This window comes from Epinephelus moara, chromosome 16 (assembly GCF_006386435.1).
Source record: "Epinephelus moara isolate mb chromosome 16, YSFRI_EMoa_1.0, whole genome shotgun sequence".
Classification (NCBI taxonomy): Eukaryota; Metazoa; Chordata; class Actinopteri; order Perciformes; family Serranidae; genus Epinephelus; species Epinephelus moara.
The window spans coordinates 4973134-4994195 of record NC_065521.1 but is presented as its reverse complement, the minus strand read 5'-3'; the positions used below and the strand labels follow the sequence as shown (position 1 = coordinate 4994195).

Sequence of the window (21062 nt, the reverse complement as noted above, 5' to 3'; positions counted from 1 at the left end):
GGAAAACCGGACATTATCATCAGTTTATAAAAGACCCCCGGACGCCCCGGACGCCCCGGACGGGACGTGAAAAGTGGACATGGCCGGGCAAAAGAGGGCGTTTGGTCAGCCTAACGTAGCGCCATCTTGTGGGTCAAATTACCTATGTCAGCATTTACCTTGGTCTATAGGTTGCACCGGTCTATAACACGCACCCAACTTTTTAGATGAAAAAAAGGGAAAAAAAGTGCGACTTACACACCAAGTTTTACGGTATTACACGTTTATGCCCAGTGATGTCTATTCCTGTTATTGAAGTTTCTTGTCTGATCATTTGCGCCAATGGTTCTCAATACAGAGCAAATAGAGTAGGACTGAGGCAACAACCTTGTCATGTTCCTGTCTCTAATATGAACCTTTCTGAGAGGGATCCATTCACTTTTACTCTGGCTGCAGGTGTGTTATAAATAGATTTAATGCAATTGATTTTCTGTTAAAGCTGAATTTACAAAGTACAAAAAGTCCCAGTTTACCATGTCAAATGCCTTTACTGCGTCGAGGCTAATTAATGCTGCTGGTAACTTATTTCTATGTATTTTGTGTATGATGTGTAATGTTCAAATATTGTCTTGAGTTTGTCTACCCCTAACAAAGCCAGTCTTGTCTTCATCTATTAAGTCTTGTATGAATGGCTTGAGTCTATTTGATATAATGGAGGTAAAGAGTTTGTGGTCAACATTTATAATTGATATCAGTCTATAATTCTGGCAATATTCCTTATCCTTTAGTGGTTTAGGTTATATAATACACCTCACGGTGTAACCTGGACACATCATCAGTGAAGGACCTGGCGTCATTGGGTGTTTCGGGTCTTATCTTCAGACACCCTCTACCAGGTGACCCAGGCGGGGGTGAACAGTCCCAGACCTGTGTCCAGGTAGCTAACTGTGCCATTCGTCACCCCTCTTAATCCAGAGCCACCGGGAAGCCAGTGGCTTCCAGGATGTTCTTGGTGGCTCGTTGTCTCTGCTGCCCATAGATCCCCAAGTGTTCCAGGACCCGGTGTAGAGATCACCATGCAAAGCCCCTGCAGCCTACTTCGGCAGGCTCACAGCGGGCCTTCCGCCCCTGCCTCCGACACTCTGCTACCAGACAAGCATATTTGGCTCTCTTTCTCTCTTGTGCCTCTTCCATTCTGTCTTCCCAGGGGACAGTTAACTCCAGTAGCACCACTTGCCTGGTTGTCCTGAACACCAGGATCATGTCTGGCCTGAGTGTGGTCGGTGTAATCGTGTCCGGGAACTTTAACTGTCTTCCAAGGTCGACTAGGAACTGCCAGTCTCTTGCTGCTGAGAGAAGCCCTCCCTGGGCCTTTGGATGGGGTTGAGGCTTCACCCTGGCACAAACAAAAGAGATGGTTTGCTTTGTGGTGTGTTGTGACTTGCTGGAGCTGATGGCGGTACAGATAGTATCTGCTACTGCCCGCAGGACCTGGTCATGGCGCCAATGGTACCGCCCCTCTCCCAAGGCCTTATGACAGCAGCTTAAAATGTGCTCCATAGTTCCCCTCTTCTGGCAGAGTTGACAGGCAGGTGAGTCCACCAGGCCCCAGGTGATCAGTTTGGAAGGGCTTGGGAGGACGTCATATACTGACTGGACCAAGAACTTGAGTCGGAGAGGCTCCGATCTCCACAGTTCTGTCCATGTGATTTTTCTGCCAGTAGTTCTGCCGTTATTACTTTCAATAATGTTGTTGTAAGCTACTGTTATTACCTGCATCTCTCTCTGTGTGTGTGTGTCTCTCTCTCTCTCTCTCTCTCTCTCTCTCTCTCTCTCTCTCTCTCTCTGTCTCATTGTGTCATGCGGATTACTGTTAATTTATTATGCTGATCTGTTCTGTACGACATCTATTGCACGTCTGTCCGTCCTGGAAGAGGGATCCCTCCTCAGTTGCTCTTCCTGAGGTTTCTACCGTTTTTTTTCCCCGTTAAAGGGTTTTTTTTGGGGAGTTTTTCCTTATCCGCTGCGAGGGTCATAAGGACAGAGGGATGTCGTATGCTGTAAAGCCCTGTGAGGCAAATTGTGATTTGTGATATTGGGCTTTATAAATAAAATTGATTGATTGATTGATTGATAGTGTGCTCCCACTTGGTCCAGGCCCCCTGCTTGCCCATGCCCACCATCCTGCTGGGGAGAATTTCTTCCTCTTCTGCCCGCACCTCCTCCTGGATCAGCCTTCGCCTAACCTTTCCCTTGGCATTGCTGTAGGAAGGTGTTGGGGTGCTCCCAAGCCCGGCCTGCCCAGTTGCCACTGTGCCCAACAGGATATTGTGTGTTGCCTTGCCTCAGCTCGGTTGACCGTCTCCTGGGCACGCCATTTCCTTCCTGTTCTGACCTCCACATCCGCGGAAGAGACCTTGGTGTCAGTAGAGTCTCTGTAGAACAGGACTTCCCTGGCTCTGGTGACCTTGAACTCCTCCACTAGACTGCTGAATGGAAGCTGCAGCTTTGTGTTGCGCTCATAAAGGGCGATGCTGCTGAGACTCCGTGGCAGGCCCAGCCACCTGCGCAGGAAGTGATTTATCTTCCGTTCGAAGCTCTCCACGGTGGTGATCGGAACTTCATATACCAGAAGAGGCCAAAGGAGTCTGGGCAGGATTCCATGCTTTTAAATCCAGGCCTTGAATTTCCCGGGAAGTCCTGACCTGTCCACGGTAGAAAGCTGAGAGCTGAGGTCAGATCGCTGGTGAAGAGCTTCCCCAAACTCTTCACTGGCTTCTACAGATGGGATCTTTGTGTCCCCCAGAAAGAAGCGGAACTGGTCAGTTACCTTGCCTTTCTTAAGGACAGGAGACCTAGATTTGGCAGGCTTGAAGCTCATTCTTGCCCATGTAATGAGCCTTTCCAGACCTCGAAGGGTCCACCTGCTCCCGGGCACAGATGTTGTGGTTACCGTCAGGTCGTCCATGTACGCTCTAATTGGGGGCTGTTGGGTGCCAGATCTGGACAAGAGGCCTCTGCACTCTACTTCGGCTGATTTCACAAGCATTGTCATGGCAAGTGCAAACAGGGATACAGAAACCGTACAGCCAGTGATGATGCCCTTCTCAAGACGGTGCCATGCTGATCGGTAGTACTGTGATTGTTGCATTTCTCCACGAGGGGGGGACAGTGTCTTTAGTCATATTCCAATTGAAAGAACTGCGGAGTAGGGATGACAGTTCTTTTTCAGATGTCTTATACCACTCAGAAGGATATCCGTCACTGCCCGGGGTCTTAGATTGTTTTCAGTTTTCCTATTGCCTTATGAATCTCCTCTTTCATTATCTCTTTTTTTATCCACTTGTTTTGTTCCATTTCAAAAGAAGGAAGATCAAAGATGTCAAGGAAAGCTTTAATATCATTTTGATTTAGGGCTACTGATTTTGTATACAGCTCTTTATAATTGTCTCTAAAAATGGTCTCAATTTATTTTGGTTCATATTTGAGCTGATTTGTTTTTGGATCATTCATTTTATGAATTCTGGTTTCTGTCTGTTGTTTCAGAATCAGAATCAGAAATACTTTATTGATCCCCGAGGGGAAATTATTTATGTTACAGGTGCTCCTTGCAAGAGAGGAAAGANACTGAACAAGATTATTTACGCAAACAGAATATATACAGTCAGGGTGAATGGGGTTATTGCTCCGGTATTGCTGACCACTCTGTCTGACACACAGCGTTGCAAGCGCACATACTGTGGTCTGCCAGTCAAGTAGTCTACAATCCAGGACACCAGGGGGGCATCCACCTGCATTGCTGTCAGCTTGTCACCCAGTAGAGCTGGACGGATGGTGTTGAACGCACTAGAGAAGTCAAAAAACATGACCCTCACAGTGCTCGCCGGCTTAACCAAATGGGCGTAGACACGGTTGAGCAGGTAGATGATGGCGTCCTCAACTCCAAGTCGGGGCTGATAGGCGAACTGGAGAGGGTCCAAAAGTGGCTTGACCATGGGCCGGAGCTGCTCCAAGACGAGTCTCTCCAGGGTCTTCATGATGTGGGAGGTCAATGCCACGGGTCTGTAGTCCTTGGAGCCACTGGGACGCGACGTCTTTGGCACAGGAACGAGGCAGGATGTCTTCCACAGCAGGGGGACCCTCTGGAGACTCAGGCTCATGTTGAAGACATGCTGAAGTACTCCACATAGCTGGGGGGCACAGGCTTTGAGCACCCTGGGGCTGACACCATCAGGGCCTGCAGCCTTATTTGAGTGGAGTCTCATCAGCTGTCTTCTCACATGGTCAGCAGTGAAGCACATTGTGGAGGTGACGACACGTGGGGGAGGGGTGTAGTCCTCATGATGGAGAGAGCAGTCAGTCTGACCACGGAGGGATGAGGTGTGAGGAGGAGGAGGAGGGGGGGTCAAGCAGGAGGGTGTTGAGGTGTGAGAGGGAGGAGTGGGGGAGGAGGGCGGAGTGGGAGAGAGTGGTATTCATCTCGCCAGCAATTTGATTGCTTTGGGGCCTGAATCATAGTAATTTTGTTTTAAGTATCTTGATTTTATCTCTATTTCCTGTTTCCTGTTTTCTCTCTTACCTCTTTAATTTCTTGTTGTGTCTTGTATTTTTGTTCCGATTGTCTCAGTCCAGACAGGAGTATCATGTATTTGTTCGTTTTTTCTTTTTTAAGGTTGCTTGTGATAGCAATTACTTTTCCTCTTATGACTGCCTTTAATGCATCCCATACTATAGCTGGGTCTGTCTCATCTTTGTCATTTTCCTCCAGATAGTTTTGGAAATCCCTCCTGATTTGTTCCGCTATCAGCTTATTATTTAGTATTCCTACATTCAATTTCCATAGTGTATCTTTAAGTCGATTATCTACTTTAACCTTCAAGAAGATGGCACTATAATCAGACACATCAGACACCCCAATTAGGCATTATTGAATTCTGTCCCTATTTCCTTTCTGTGTCTCTCAATTTCTGAGCCAGTTTTGGTGTATAAATGCACACTATTGAAATCAATGTTTTTTGCTCGGGTAAACAACATATATTTTGTCTTATTTGCATTAAGAAGTAGTTTATGTTTGATTAGAGATTCTTGAAAAGAATTAAAAGCATTTTGCAAGTTATTGATGGCTGTCTCAACAGAATCCCCACTACAATATAAAATTGTGTCATCTGCATAAAAATGGGCATGACAACCAATTAAAGAAGGAATAATATTATTAATATAGACAGTAAAAAGCAATGGACCCAAAACAGACCTTTGAGGTACACCTCCACTAACTGACAAACAATCAGATTTTGTATGGCCAAGCTTAACACATTGACAGTCAGGTAGCTCTGAAACCATGCACATGCATTTTCATCCAACCCCATTGCATCTAATTTTCTCAAGAGCAAGTGATGATTGACTGTATCAAATGCTTTAGACAGATCTATAAAAAGAGCAGCGTAGTGATATCTTCTGTCTAATGCCGATATGATGTCATTTGTCACCACTGTGATTGCTGAAATTGTGCTATGGTTGGCCCTGAAACCAGACTGATAAGGATTTAAAAGTGAGTAGTCTGACATAAAAAGCTTAAGTTGAGAGCTGACCAAGGATTCCATTACTTTTGCCAGACAGGGTAGTTTGGAAATAGGGCGATAGTTGTTTAAATTATCTCTAGCTCCACCTTTGTGTAAGGGGACCACATGCACAGATTTCCATTTTATCGGAAATTTTCCACTTGAGATGGATAGATTAAAAATGTTTATTAGTTGCTGGGTGATGATTGGTGCCGCAAGCTTTAAGAAGAAAGAATCCAGATTGTCCTCACCGGTAGAGCACTTAGGATTTATGGCTTGTAATGCATCAAGCACCTCACTGCATGTAAAGGGGTGAAAGGAAAAACTAGGAATGTGACCCTTAGCAGCCTTAATAACATTACCAGTACCACTGCTTGTATCAGAGTTAACGAGGGGGAGCTCCGGATATTCTTTATCAAATGAAGTTGCAGCTTCTGCAAAATGTTTGTTTAAGACAAGGCAGATTTCAGAGTCATCTAGTGCAATCGGATTACCCATTGTAATATTTAGTGGGGGGATTTTGGACATCTTATTTTTATTTTTATCCATATTTACTGCTTTCCACAACATTGTTGGGTTTGAGGAGGAGCTAGTGATGAGATTCAGATAATAATTGGATTTTGATTTTCTCAGGGCTGAAGTACATTTATTCTTAAGTTGTCTGAAATGCAACCAGTGTGAAGGATCACCCGAATACCTTGCTCGGGACCAGGCTTTATTCCTCTCACAGAGTAAGGCTGATAGCTCCTTGGTAAACCAGGGTGCAGTCCTTTCCTTAATTCTGAGCCTCTTGAGAGGGGCGTGTTTATCAACAATTGAAGTAAAAGTATTGGCAAAGGAGTCAAGAGCAACCTGAACATCATTGTTTTTCTCTGCAAGATTGGCAAAACCACATGCTACATCTTCAAGGAAGAATCGTTCAACAAAAATCTTAAGGTTCCTCTTTGTGACTATGCGAGATCCTGTCTTTTGTAGTTTTGTACTCCTCACACATGCTATGCGGCAGTGATCACTGCTGCCCAGCCCAAAAACTCCAGTACCTACAATCTTATCAACTCTATTAGAGAAAATAAGATCGATTAAAGTTGATTTTGAGTGGTCCTTCATATTGGGTCTTGTAGGTTCAGATATAAATTGAGTTAAATTAAAATTAAAGAATAAATCCCTCAGATAATCTGAGATACCACTCAGCCAATTTACATTAAAATCACCCGCAACAATCATTTCCATGTTAACATATTTTGAGATAAGGTCTGCTAATGTATCTAAAGAATTAACATCGGCAGATGGAGGTCGGTAAACACCGATCACCACCAACGATGAAGACCCCAGCTGAACCTGCAGAGAAATTAACTCAAAGCAGTTGGATATGGAGATAGAGTCCAAAATAGACACATTTAAACCAGACTTAACATAGACTGCCACTCCACCTCCTCTTCTAGCTCGATCAGCTCTGAATAAGCTGTATCCAGCCAGAGACACATCACAATCAGTAATGCTTTTCTGCAGCCACGATTCACTCAAAACCAAAATATCAGGATCAGCCTGTAAAACTACAACTTTAACATAGTCCAAATTCTTCAACAGGCTTCTAATATTCAGATGAATTAAACCAAGACCATTCCTGCTCTTGAATGTGTCAGGGCCAAGTGATGGTTTTGAATCATTGGCAGGCCCAGCAGTACCAGGCTTTAAGGGGATCAGGATTAGGTTTGAAGGGGTGACAGAGGGAAGAGGGGAACACATGTAATTTTCATTTGAACACTTTCCCTTCTTGGATCTTTCCCTGATTAAAACCAGGATATTATATGTTTGGTTTAATGATAACGGGTGCCAGCAGGGGGGGTATGTAATATATCTATTTCTGGAATCATGAGTTTTATCAAATAAGAGGTTTTTGATCTAGCTGAAATTCTCACAGGAATAGTTGTGGGAGTGAAACCAGTATCAGGTGGGTTTGTTTTTGGAGGTGGACATTAGGGGGCGCTGACACTGTGAACTGCGGAAGAAGAGGACATTCAGATGGAGAAGGCTTTGCAGGAGTGCAGTGTTAGCTCTATATTACGGGATAGTAGGCGGGCTCCTGCTAAATTGAAATGGAGACGGTCCCGGTTAAAGAGATCCGGTCTGTTCAGAGAGGTGGTGAAATTATCAACGTAGGGGATGCCAGCGTTATTGCAAAAGCCTTCAAGCCAAACGTGAAGCTGCTGGAGTTGGCTAAACTTAACGTCGCCAAAAGTGGGGGGGAGGGAGGGGTCCAGATATAATGCACCGTTTGTTCATATGCAAGATTTTATCAATGAGCCAAATACAGTCGCCCCTTAGTTTTGTTGACTGCTGTAGTCTGAGGCCGTTAATTCCTCCCAGATGAGCCACAACAGCACGGGCAGAGGGGCGGGAGTGCAGCAGCTGTGGGATGACGTCATCTATTTCATTAGTGTTAGCACCTGGATGACACGAGGAGTAGCACTTGTTGACTCGGACATTGCGAACCATAGATGACCCGACCAACAGAACGGGAAGACTGTCAATGCCAGAATCCAGCTCGGCATGTGACCCAGGCCCACCAGGAGTGACGGAGGAGCCGGGCAGTCCTGCTCTTGTAGGAGGCTAAAACGATTTGTAAGCGGAATGTCATCCGGCACAACTTGATAATGAGGCAGTGACTTGGACTTATGTTTAACTTTGTTGTTCACCAAAAAGAAGTTGCCCAGAACAGGGGCAGAAGAAGGGTTTTTTGGATTGGGAGTAAAGTTGGCTCCAGCCATGGACATCATCCTTTTGGGTTTAGCTCCCGCCCGCAGCCAGCGAGCCTCGGCACCCAGTGGGAAGGCTGACCACTGGGGTGGACTGGAGCGCAGCCTCAGCTGGGTCGGCGGGTGGTTAACAGCTGGTTGATGTTTTCTCACGCTGTCAGACAAGCTATTGCTGAGATTGCTTTAACCCCAGGTCCGATGGCAACGGTTAAACCGCAAATAAAAAATAAACTTTAAAATAGTAAGTGGTGAAAGAGTATAATTCAAAAAGATAGTTAAAAACTTGGTTAAAAAGGAATATTCTCGGAGCCGAACTGACGGAGAGTCAGGATGCCACGCACCAGGAAGTCGGATGTTGGATCTCACAGCTTTCAGGCTTTAATTTACCACACCGTGCCTTGATAACAGCCTCACTGAAATGGGCTTCCATACATCAAAGAAGCCCATTTCCTCTTTTAACTAATTTTGTAACAGATTTTTTAATTTCTCTTAAAGCTGGTAGTATTTGATACATAGTCCATTATCATGTTTAAGTCTCCTCCACATATACATATTCCCTCTATTTCAACAGTAATAATATACAAGAGGGATTTAAATAATTGTTTGTCACTCTCAGGTGGAGCATATACAGTGGGTACTGGTTAAAAATGGACACCTCACTCTCACGGAGTGGGATTCACGCATTGTGTGAAATGTAAGTCACGACTGAAGCCACTAGTGGAAGCAGAGTACTCACATGCAGCAAGATTTTGGGACAATTCCACGTTTGACCACAATGTGGCTGCAATGGAGAGTGGCGCTGTTTATACTGCAGGTAGTGTACTACTGTACTGTAGGAGCATGAGTGCAAATGACAACAACAAAAGACCAAAAACTACAAGGTAAAACCATAAACCTTGTTTCATCTGTACATATGTGTGTTGTGTTAGTGATCTGTGATAACAGGCATCACTTGTCATTCATGTAGGCTACAGTAATTTTTCTGGAAACGGCTCCACTTTCTGGTTGAGAAAAGCCGTTCAAACTCAGTCATACCTTTTTAATACATTAGCGACACACAGTAATTATTCGTCTAGGATGATGCTGTGTTGCATGAACCATTACACACAGGTGACCGATATGTTTGTCATTTTAAACGCATTTTTAACAGATAAGATTGTCATTAAACACTGTTTGTCATTTTAAACGCATTTTTAACAGATAAGATTGTCATTAAACACAAGTTTTAGATTTTTTTACAGTGGCGGCCGCGCTCCATCTTGTTTAAAATCAACAATCCGTTATTAATGATAGACTAATCAGTGCAACAGACAAGTGAAAACACATAATATAATATTCTTACACATTTAACAAAAACGTACCGACATTTTTAATGACTAAAAGCAGGAATTATAACCTACATAGGGCCTACTGTAATTGGATCAGAATATTTCCACCGATTCAGAGTTAATAAAAATAACTAGGCCTATAGCTCTGATTTATATAGAAATTGATAATTTAATGAAAGGGTTAGTGTGATTTAATGAGCATATATCACGGACTGAAGTGATGTATTGCTTTTATAAAACGGTTACCAATAAGTAGCCTATAATAATACACTAAGGGCCAGATCTACTAAAGGTTTGCGTGTGTAAAAATGTGTGCAAACTCATTGCACACTGATTTACTAACAGTGCACACAAAGGGTTGCGTCTTTCAAAGGTGCAAAATAGCGTGTCTGCATCCAGTTAGTACATTTGCTGCAACGACTAATATGGGGAGTTTACACGCAATTGTGTGTGTGCTGGGAGGAGAAAATGTAAATATATTAATTTAGCACACGCAATGTGATTTATCAAACCTGAAAGCAATTTTGCTCATAGAAACTGTCTATATTTAACACGTGCCAAAGGGAGGTGCAAACGATTTGTAGTATGCGTAATTGCGCACATATGGCTGCGGTTATTGTTGCAAGACGGAGACATCAAAACGATGAAAGAAGACGTAAAGAACGCATTTTTCACCCTCGTGTGAACATTTTTGGAATGAATGAGGAAACAATCAACCACCACGATGGTCTGACAGACTGTTTGGGTTTTTATAATGCAAATAACTCTGTTTAGATAAAACCTACAAGCTTCTCTTCCTATGTCTTTTCCTAAAAATGTGTCTTGTATGTTTTCTGAAGCCTATAAGTTACCTCTGACCGCTGCTGAAAATTATACATTTTGATACATACAGGTAGGCTATAGTATACATATTGCAAAACTCTGTAAAAGTACACCAAAGCATACATTTTCGTTTCCAAATATTTATTTGAAAACCATTCATACGGTCAATAAAAAACATTTTGTGAATAATAAAAAAACAATGTAATCTAAACAGTGACCGCGCCAGCTGGAGGGACTGCAGCTGAACCGCTTCCAATGTTCATTCATTCATTCATTCATTCATTCAGTCGCGAGTTCAATGTGTGTGTGTGTGTGTGTGTGTGTGTGTGCGTGTGTGTGTGCGTGTGCGTGTGTGTGTGCGTGTGTGTGTGTGAGAGTATGTCAGAGGGGAGGAGTATCAATAAAAAAAGTTTCCACTAATTATTTCGGTGTTTATTTCTTTTATTCTTAAGTTTTTTTTTAATTAAAATGCGTAATATAGCCAACAGTATTATAGACCAAAAGTTAATCTAATTTATTATTGTAGAATGTATTTCGCAAATCACCACTTTCAGCTGGAGACACGGCACAGCAAAAGTGTTAGTGTTAGGCCTAATTAATTGACATGAGATATTGGAGAGGTTGTCAGCCCTATTCTATAGTCTGTAATATTTTTTATTTTATTTTATCATAACTTCCCGGAAATTACTCAAAAATGCATTTTTTGTGTGCTTCTAAGCACACGGGCAGCATAAACAATGAAGTTACATATGATGGTCTGGCAGACCGTTGCGACGCTTGAAGGGGCGCTGTAATCCTAGTGATGTAGCGTTCCTTTGTGAGACAGTCAGGTGTCTTTGCCCTCTGTAAATTGTCAGACTAAAGGCGAGCCCTGCCCCCTTCTTTCACAGTAGTTCAGCTTTCTGAATGGGTTGCAAAGAGCCCACTTCGGTTGACTGCGCTGATGATGTGTGAATGTGCTGAAAGAATGTAACGTGTGAAGTGCGCTACACAAACAGTATGGACAGGAATAGTTGGGAGGCAAAAATGTAATTTGTGAGATTGTTTACAATTGTGTAATCAGTTTATAAAAGCTTGTTTTGATTTTTTCTAAACTTAAGCTTCTAACTAAACGCTGGAGTTAAGAACTAAACTATTAAAAATGACATAAAATATTAAGATGTAGGCCTAACATAAAATAATTCCGTCATTAAATAAATTAAAACATATAGCCCACAGTAGATAAAAGTAGAACATGCTAAAAGTAAATACAATAATAGGCTAAATAGTATTTTTGCATATTTCATTATTGTTATTATTGGTTTTACTTTTTAGTAGTATTGTATTGTCTGAGGATGACTCATTTTAGTAACTATCTACAGTAAAAAAGAAACAAACAAAAATCATTTTATACACTGGGCCTTCAAAGGACTCTCTGAAACTACACCTGGCATGGCTTGTGTCCAAAAAATGAAAAAATCAAACCTTTGTCATAGAGCTAAACCAAATACATCAATGGAAAGGTCTCAACCTGGAGAGTAACATATGCCAGTATGAAGATTCTACATGGCTCCTGCTTTCAGCCATTCACCTTTGAACCTTGACCTCAGTGCATGTTTGCAGGCATATAACTCAGCAACAAAAGGGAGTACAGACATGGGACCAACTGTTATAGAGAGCTCTTGACCTCAACTATCATGTGAGTGTAGTCAACAACTGGGGGTGCTGTCAGATATGGGTAAAATATGGATAAAATTAATTTTCACCCATTTAGAAATTAGATATTTAAAATCTGATTACACAAGTGTGTTTACCATCCCCTTAAAGTCCACAGTGTACTCTCAATTCAGTATTTACAACTTCCAAATCTAGGAAAAACACTTGTATTTTTTAAAAAGTAGGGTTCTAAGTAGGGTTCTAAATAGGGTTGTAAAAAGATATATCTACCCAATATATCTAATATCTAGTAAAGCCGAACTAGTTATTACACTGCACCTAGATGAACTATGGTAAGAAAAAGTAAAGATGTCGGCTAATTTTCGATATTTTATTTAATACGCTAGAAACAGCGTTTTTAGGATGGTAGGTTTGTTAGCGGCTTGTAAAATAGGGTTGTAAAAAGATAGATCTGCTGAATATATCTAATATCTAGTAAAGCCGAACTAGTAATGACACTGCACCTAGATGAACTACGTTAAGAAAAAAAGCAAGGATGTTGGCTAATTTCAGATATTTTAGATAGTACTCTAAAAACGGCGTTTTTGGAATGGTAGGTTTTTTGCGGCTTGTTGTAAAATAGAGTCGTAAAAAGAGATCTACTGAATATATCAAATGTCTGGTAAAGCTGAACTAGTAATGACACTGCATCTAGATGAACTATGTTAAGAAAAAGTAAGGATGATGGTTAATTTCAGATAATTTAGCTAGTACTGTAGAAACGGCGTTTTTGGGACTGAATATTTGAATAGACCTATATCAAATATCTAGTACAGCCGAACTATCATGTTATTATTATTATTATTATTATTATTGGTGGGAAATTATAACAGAGGAATATATTTGCCGTTTTAATATCAAGAACACTTTTTGTGTTTTTGTGTGTATACAGAACGTTGTTGAATCAGGGAATCCGTGTGTACACCACGACAATGGATCCTAATTGACTTTACGGAATATGAAAATATTCTGATCCAATTACTACGACGGCGTACAGTAATATGGCCACACGATGAGAAAAAAAATGAGAAGAGGAAAAAAAAATTAAGTTCCTATTTCAAGAATAAACTCGAAATATCGTGATTAAACTCGAAATGTCGAGAATAAAGTCGTATCTTAATGACAAACGTAATAAACTACAACTTCACACAAATATAATAATACAATGAATCATGGTCGTTGTGTTGTGGTTGTTGTGGTTTGTTTGCCTATACACATAATAATGACCGTGGATGCAAAATCCAGGCATCACCCAACGGAGCGGCGCTCTATAGGGTGCAGTATTTCAGTAATAACCAGTGTTGGGTAAGGGTTACTTTAAAAGTAATCAGAGTACGTTACTGCGTTACTTTCTAAAAAAGTAACCAGTTACTTTACTGCGTTACTCCCTGAGTAAAGTAACTCAATTACTTTTAAAGTACTTTTGAGTATTCTACATTTCCTATTGGCCAATGGACCACAGGGCGCTAAGCCTACAGTTTTTTGTCTCCAAAATTAAAGTTATGGACCACTTGCCCTTCTCAGAGTTCCAGTTCTCCCATCACAGCCGTCACTTTGACCAGTAGAAACACAGAACGATCTGCTGCTGTAGACAACTGTATGACAACAACACCCTAGCATTTTTAATATTTCCTCTAGGGATGTTACGACACAGAGTAAAAGGGGGAAATGATGGTGTGAAACAGCAGAGGCACTTTGTCAACCCGCTGAGTTAACGTTACTGTCATTAGCATCAAGCTAGCAAACAATGGTACATCCTCATGGTTGGACATAAAGTAATAACATTAACAAATAGTGGCGGAGCTTTTACTCACCACAATTCCAGAGGCTCCCAGTTTCATTTGAAACAAACTACATTATAGACGGTCCGTTATTTATTAATCCCTCTTTGTGTTTATATATTTACTTTTTATCTGCTCCGTTGTCTTTGTAAAGTTAACATATCGCACCGTCATTTCAAACTCAACAATCCCTCCATTTTCTAAATAGGCTTTTATTCTGAAACATTTGTCAGAACTTCCTGTGGAAGATACAGTAGCTTGACAGTTTACTTATGGCGCTTCAAATGTAGCTCCTGCCATCTGCTGACGCTTTTAGCTGACTACAACAACATGTCGGCTGGCACATGAACAGACACTTTCAAATAATAGTAAAAGTAATAAAAATAGGACAAGAATAACCCAATGACATCACACACGCCGTGAAAGACGACCGGGGATAATTGATGAGTACCAGCGTGTAGCGTGTACCAGGCATAATGCAAGTCCTGAGTCTGAAATGTGTCTGTCAGCCCAGGCATAATGCAAGTCCTGAGCTCCACCGTAGACAACGGCAGCATTTCTCCGACCACGTAGCGAGCCACAAGCTCCGTGGCTTCTTTCAGACTGATAGGTTTAACGTTATCTCCGTTATTAGAACCAAACGACAGCCGTTGCTGTTTCGGAGCTGAAGGACCAGCGTTCTAAAAGTAACAGAAGTAACTGATGTCTTGTTTGAAAATGTACTTAAGTATTTGATTACTCAAACAGCAAACTAACGCGTTAGGTTACTTGTTACTGCAAAAACTAATCAAAGTACTCTAACACGTTACTTTGTGATCATTATTGGACCAAAAGCACTCACCATATACACCCATAACTTCACCCTAAACAAAGACGGTTCCACAGTATCCACCTCCCCTCACAACCGAAATTTTGGTGTCATTTTGGATAAATCCCTCTCCTTCGACCAGCACATTAAACACATAACCAAAACAGCCTTCCATCCCTCTCCTCCTCAGCCGCAGAAACTCTCATCCACACCTTCATCACCACCTGCAACAGTCAACTCTATGGCTCATCTTCAAAAACCCTCAATAAGCTTCATTATATCCAGAACTCTGCTGCTCGGCTACTCACCCCCCCTCCCACTAGTGACCACATCACCCCCATTCTCCATAAGCTCCACTGGCTCGCCATCCCCCAGAGAATTCACTTCAAAATCCTCCTCATAACATACAAAGCCCTCAATAACCAGGCCTCACCCTACCTGTCTGAGCTCCTCCATCATCACACTCCCACCTGTGCACTTGGCTCCCACCCCACCTGGACCAAGCACAAATCCTGGGGGTACAGGGCCTTCTCAATCGCTGCTCCCACCCTCTGGAACTCACTCCCCAAACCCATCCGAGACTCCCCCTCTCTCTCTCCATATTCAAAAAATCACTCAAGACTCACCTGTTCAACGCTGCTTTCAATCACTGACGGTTTCTTCTCCACATCCCTTATTTGTTCTCTTGCTTGTCTGTTTCTTTTTTGTTTGTTTTTTTGTGTCCCTGAATTTGTAAAGTGTCTTTGAGTGCCATAAAAAGCGCTATATAGGTATAATGTATTATTATTGTTATTACCAGTTAAAGCAACGTCCACCTTTTCTCTCTGCTCTCCTATCTCAGTAGTTATTTTAGTGATTTTGTGGTCAATGTCATCTTTGACTTTTGACAGTTCATTTTTCATTCTGGTTGTAATTTCCTCTGTGACCAACTTCAGGTCTGTTTTCAGTTCGTTTGCATGGTCTGAATCTGTTTGCTAATGCCATCCAGGCCGGTTAGCATATTCTTTATGTAGGTTGGGCGGCTTGTTTATTTACCTTGATTTTCCTGGTCTTTGTTTTAGTTGTACTTCCGCTCATTATCGGGTGTTTTTTAGGCTCTTCTGCATTTGTCTGTCGAGTTTTAGCGGAGAAAATTGTGTTGGCGTGAGGGAGCTCTCAACTCAGCCGTGCATGCTGCTCTACCGTTCCCCTGGAAGTCCCGATAACTGTCAACTTTTAAATCAAGGTATACTTTAAAACACATACAGTACCTTCCCATTCCAGAAAAAATGGGCTCTCCTTAAAGCCATAGTAGCTCTTTTTACACAGAAATGGTGCTATACAGCCGCTACCAAGCCACAGAACCAAACAACAGCGGTATCATGCTGCTCCATTGTGTGATTTTAGACAGCATGCTGACATCGCAGAATCAAAAGAGGCGTGAGGGGCATGACATGTAACACAACAGCGTCAACCTCTAATGTGACATAAAATATATGCATCAGCGGCGCTTAATAAACAATAACAAAGGCAAAACGTGCCTATCACAATCATTTACCATCCCTGTTATAGGACGGCTGATCTCATTCTCTTCTCAGAGGATAAGGAGCTCCCAGGCCTTATTGGTTTCCCAATTTCTGAACATTTTGCTGTTCTTTTTCTTTGAGTTAGCTGCTAACACTACTTTTTAAATCTCCTGTGGTGGATCGTACACATAACATGTCATCAAAACGTCACGGCTGTGACACCCATGGCCCCTGCCTATTTTTAGAGGACACCATTTGGTCCTGTTACTACCTCCTGTGGCAGATTAAAGGCGAGACCACTCTGTCCCTGCATTCTGTGATCATACCACCTTATATGCAGCACAGTGAGGCGGCATAATGGTGCAATATTCCTGCCTTGAACAGGCATGGTAAAAGGGATTAGTGTTACTCAAACACTGGAATTGAGCAGTAGTGGAAGAAATAAAATCCTTTCCTTAAGTAAAAGTATGAATGTACCCAAATGGCATAATTAAAACATTATGGATGAGTCAGTTTAGGTATATTTAATCATGTAATGCCTAACCATACCTGGTGATTTTCAGCAAAGAATGATATCATGAATCACAAAATAGAAGCTGCTTAGTGGAGCACTTGTACTGTAAGAGCTGTGGAACCTGCCTGTGTGACCTCCTCTTGAGTTATCTCCAGTACAAGAGATAAAGTTGAGTAGTCTGCTTGTTTTGTCACTGTACAGGACGCAATGACCCAGTGTATGCAGAGCCGCGAGCATCAGTACATCTTTGAACCTGTATGTGCATCCGTGCTGCTCAGAAGAAACGCCACCAAGGAGCCTCTGAGGTCTCGACACACCCCACGAATTGAAGGCCAAGTTCAGCTGGAGCCCATGTCCTTACGCCTGTCACAGGTCTGTATGAACACCTGATGCTTTTGTTATCAACAATGGAAGTGGAGTTAACAGGTGATATCTCTGAGTGTTTCGAGTCACCATGCTGAAATTCCCAGAGGTAAAAAAAAAAAAAGGACAAATGATCTTTTCACTTTTTCTGATTTTCCATCTCCGAACACATGGCTATCTAAAATAAACAGTTGAAAGTGATGAACAATTTATACTTAAATACTGAAAACCATTTGACCTATATCCTAACAGTGTATTTTTATTGTATGTCTAAGCCTGGCAGCTCCTGCTGCTACTGGCTTCACAGAGTCAACTGAGCACCTTATTAATAGGTTTCTCTTTATTGTTTAGTCAAGTTGTATTCATTCCTAGACACACTGGTATTTACACTGGTATTTACAATCTTTATTCACATGCAGCCATGTTCAAAACAAAACTGAAACTTTACAAGGGGGATTACTGTATAATCAGACGACCAGCCAACAATTAGCACAGTGATATTAAGGTTAAGGATAAGATTTTTATGTTTGTGGCAGAGCCCAGATGATAATATTTAATTAGATGTTTTCAGATCTGCTCCTGTTTTAATTTGTTATTTGTACAGTTTCGTCCATTTACCTTTTTTTAAGATGCTGTCAGTGGCAGTCCACACTCACACGTGCTTACACTGAAATTCTTCCAGCAGCTGAGAGGGCATATGCCTGTTGTTTCCTGGTAGGCTTTTTATTTCAAAGATAGTTCACATATTTCAAGTCAAGTCAACCCTAAAACAACGGTGACATGCCTATATTTATATTGAAAGGGTTATTGGTCACTGTAATTGTTCCTACTTTCCATACTAGCCCAAATAAATGTCTTCATAATGTGATTTCAATGTAAGTGATGTGGGACAAGACCCACACTCCTAATTTTAGTACAATGACACACTATAAGCTTCAGCTGAAGCTTATATGAGGCTCACTTAGACTAATCAAACAGGGATCTTCCAAAGTTATTTTGAGGTCTTATATTAACCTCAGCTGAACTAGGATGCACAGAGGGAGGGTGGGAGGAAAGACTAGTAACTCTGCAAAGTAGAAATGGGATCAATCAGTCAATGAAAACGGTGTCAGTGTCAAAAAGATTTCCCCCCTGCACTATGTTTTTTATTGGCCTTTATTAGGGGTGGGAATCACCAGAGGATCCACAATACGATATTATCACGATACTTCAATTACTTTATAATATAATTGCGATTTTACATAAGTTAGAATATGCTGAGTATTGTAATAAAATATATTGCAATATATTGCGATACAGCGATCCGCTACTTAAAGAGGCAACAGATATGATTTGTTTTTTTTTTAGCTTGGCGCCACCTAGCGTCAGCGGTGTTGCTCGCACTGTCGCAACGACCAAATTGACCGTGGGGATCAGAGATAATCAATAAAATGTAGGCTGTAAAGCCACCAGTATACCTCTATGTATATGTAGAATGAGAAGGTGTGTGGACACTCTACTAAGTGCCCCTCCAGTGACAATCATCTCTGCTCTCTGCTCTGACGGCTGCTCTTTGGAACTGCTGCCAGAGGAGCCGCTGAATGAGTTCCCTCACTAAAAGAGTCTGAGAAGTCCGGTTTATTCCACACTACAGAAGCTGCTCCTCTTTTTGGAACCACCTCGAACCAGTGTGCAGAGACAAACGCTTTTGAAGAAACAGCCAAAAGCTAGCCTGTGGACTGGAAAGCCCGCCGCACAAACACATCAAGCTAGCTTAGCCTGATGGCTAAGCTAGCCGGAACAGCTAACGTCATGCCCAGTGAAGAAGATCTGCTGCTGAGGAAAGCAAACAAAACGATCACTGACCTTAAAGAGGACATCCGCTGGCTCTCGGATGAATTGAAAAACAAAGAGTCACTTCTGGCTAGCTACTTGGATGTGGCGCACAAGCAGTCACTACGGATTGCCTCCCTCACCGCAGCCCTCCAGGACACAGCTCCGTGGGACCCCTCCACCTGTCCCCGGCCTTCCTCCTGCTCAAGACCTCACCATCAGTCGTCCTGGGCCGAGGTGGTGGTCCAGGGTCGTAAGACAGCGGTGGAAGGGACTGCTTCGCCTCCTCGCCTGAGCCTCTCCAACCGCTTTGCGATTCTGTCTGGGGATGATCCAGCTCCGTCTCGTCGCGACTTGGACCTCTCTCCGAGCACGGCTTCCTCTCCACCGGCAGCAGGCGATGTTCGGCCGGTAGCTCTCCGCTCCGCCGAGGGGCCACATTGGCAGCTGTCTTCCCGGGCAACGACCTCTGCATCTCGGCGTAAGATCCTGAAGGAGGCTGTGCTGAGACGCTCCGGAGGTCCCCACTACCCTAAACCGGGAGATAATTCTCCTCAAGGGACTGCTGCCGCTGCCTCGCCGCAACATTCGTCTGCTCAGACTCCTCTCCCGGTGACCCCAGCACATGGTCCGGATGCTGACCGCCCACCGCCTTCCCCCGGGGAGCCACAGCCGTCCTCTCCTCATCCCCTCTTCCCCCCCAACCACTCTGATAGTGGGGGACTCCATAGTGAGAAACATCCATTTCGTTAACGCTGCCATTCTGTTTCCCTGGAGCCACAGTTCTGGTCCTCCTGGATAACCTCCCGGGGCTGTGCTCACTACTGTCCTCCATAAACCGAGTGGTTATACATGTTGAGACGAATGATTTAGCTCGCCAACAGTCTGAGCTTACCAAAAACGATTTCAGTGCCCTTTTTAACTTTTTAAGCAGCTGTGGAAAGTCCGTTTTTATCTCTGGCCCGATCCCCACACTTGGGCGTGGAGCGTGCCGCTTCTCGCGGACCCTCTCTCTCCACACCTGGCTTCTGTCCGCCTGCAGTGCACGTGGCCTTGGTTTTATTGACAATTTTAATCTGTTTTGGAACCGGTCTTCCTTCTTCAGGACCGACGGACTTCACCCCAACTGGCTGGGTAGCCACATGCTATCCTCAAACATTCAGCACGCTGTTCAATCTACTCCTCATGACTGACTGTTGACATCACATGCCCCCTCCACAGAAACTCTACCTCCACCTGCACCAGTAATGGCACCGAGTACTGTTCCCCCTGCCAGCTCTCCCTACCGGTCTCATTTGTCACCAACACTCACCAGAAACATTCCCAATAGAGACCATCATAAGGTACAGAGCACCCCGTCCACACAGCAAACCTTGTGATAATAAGATCCTGCACCCCCCTTCCATACATCGCACAGGTGATGATGAGCGCACGTTCGGCACAAACATCAACTTGGCCGTGCTGAACGTGCGCTCTCTTTTAAATAAAACTTTTATTATAAATGACCTGATTTTAGAGAATAATATTGACAGTATTCTTTTAACAGAAATATGGCTTGGCACTGACGCACCAGTTGTTCTCACCAAGGCCTGCCCAACAAATTTTAACTTTTTATTCTCTACTGCTGGGGTAAAAAAGGAAGCGGAACTGCATCTATAACCAAAAGCACACTGCGCTCAAATGAAGTTTCTTTTAACAGTTACACATCATTTGAGCATCATGCCTTTGTTTTTAGCAGTCCTCCTATTCTTTGCATCACAGTTTACAGGCCACCCCACCATTCTACCTCTTTTATCAGTGAATTCTCAGAGTTATTATCAATCATACACACCACTTACAATAGAATTTTAATAACTGGTGATTTTAATTTACATGTTGATAACATCTCTGATACAATGTCCAGAGAATTTTTAAACCTTTCAACCTGCATGGATTTTAAACAGCACGCCACACAGCCAACTCACAACAGAGGACACGCCCTGGACCTGGTCATAACCTATGGCCTGTCCACTGGTGTGTCCTCTGTTGTTGACCTGGCTGTGTCTGGCCACTACTGTGTGTATTTTAACATCACCAGTTTTAGCCATCAGGAGGCCCCGGTGAGAACAGTGAGGAAATGCTACCTAACTTCTGAAGTGGCT

At 42.9% G+C, this 21062-nt stretch overlaps 1 protein-coding gene across 9 annotated transcripts in view; it reads left to right on the top strand.

Moving 5' to 3' along the window:
• Nucleotides 1-21062, top strand: part of vps13d (vacuolar protein sorting 13 homolog D) — a 274881-nt gene that overhangs the window by 35033 nt on the left and 218786 nt on the right. For 8 of the 9 annotated variants that reach the window (XM_050064560.1, XM_050064557.1, XM_050064558.1 and 5 more), the window contains one exon: nucleotides 16948-17118. In XM_050064560.1, coding sequence (XP_049920517.1) covers nucleotides 16948-17118 — 171 coding nt within the window. Of the gene's footprint in view, nucleotides 1-15832; nucleotides 15953-16947; nucleotides 17119-21062 lie in introns of those variants that run through there. The other variant, XM_050064563.1, reaches the window with a different exon arrangement.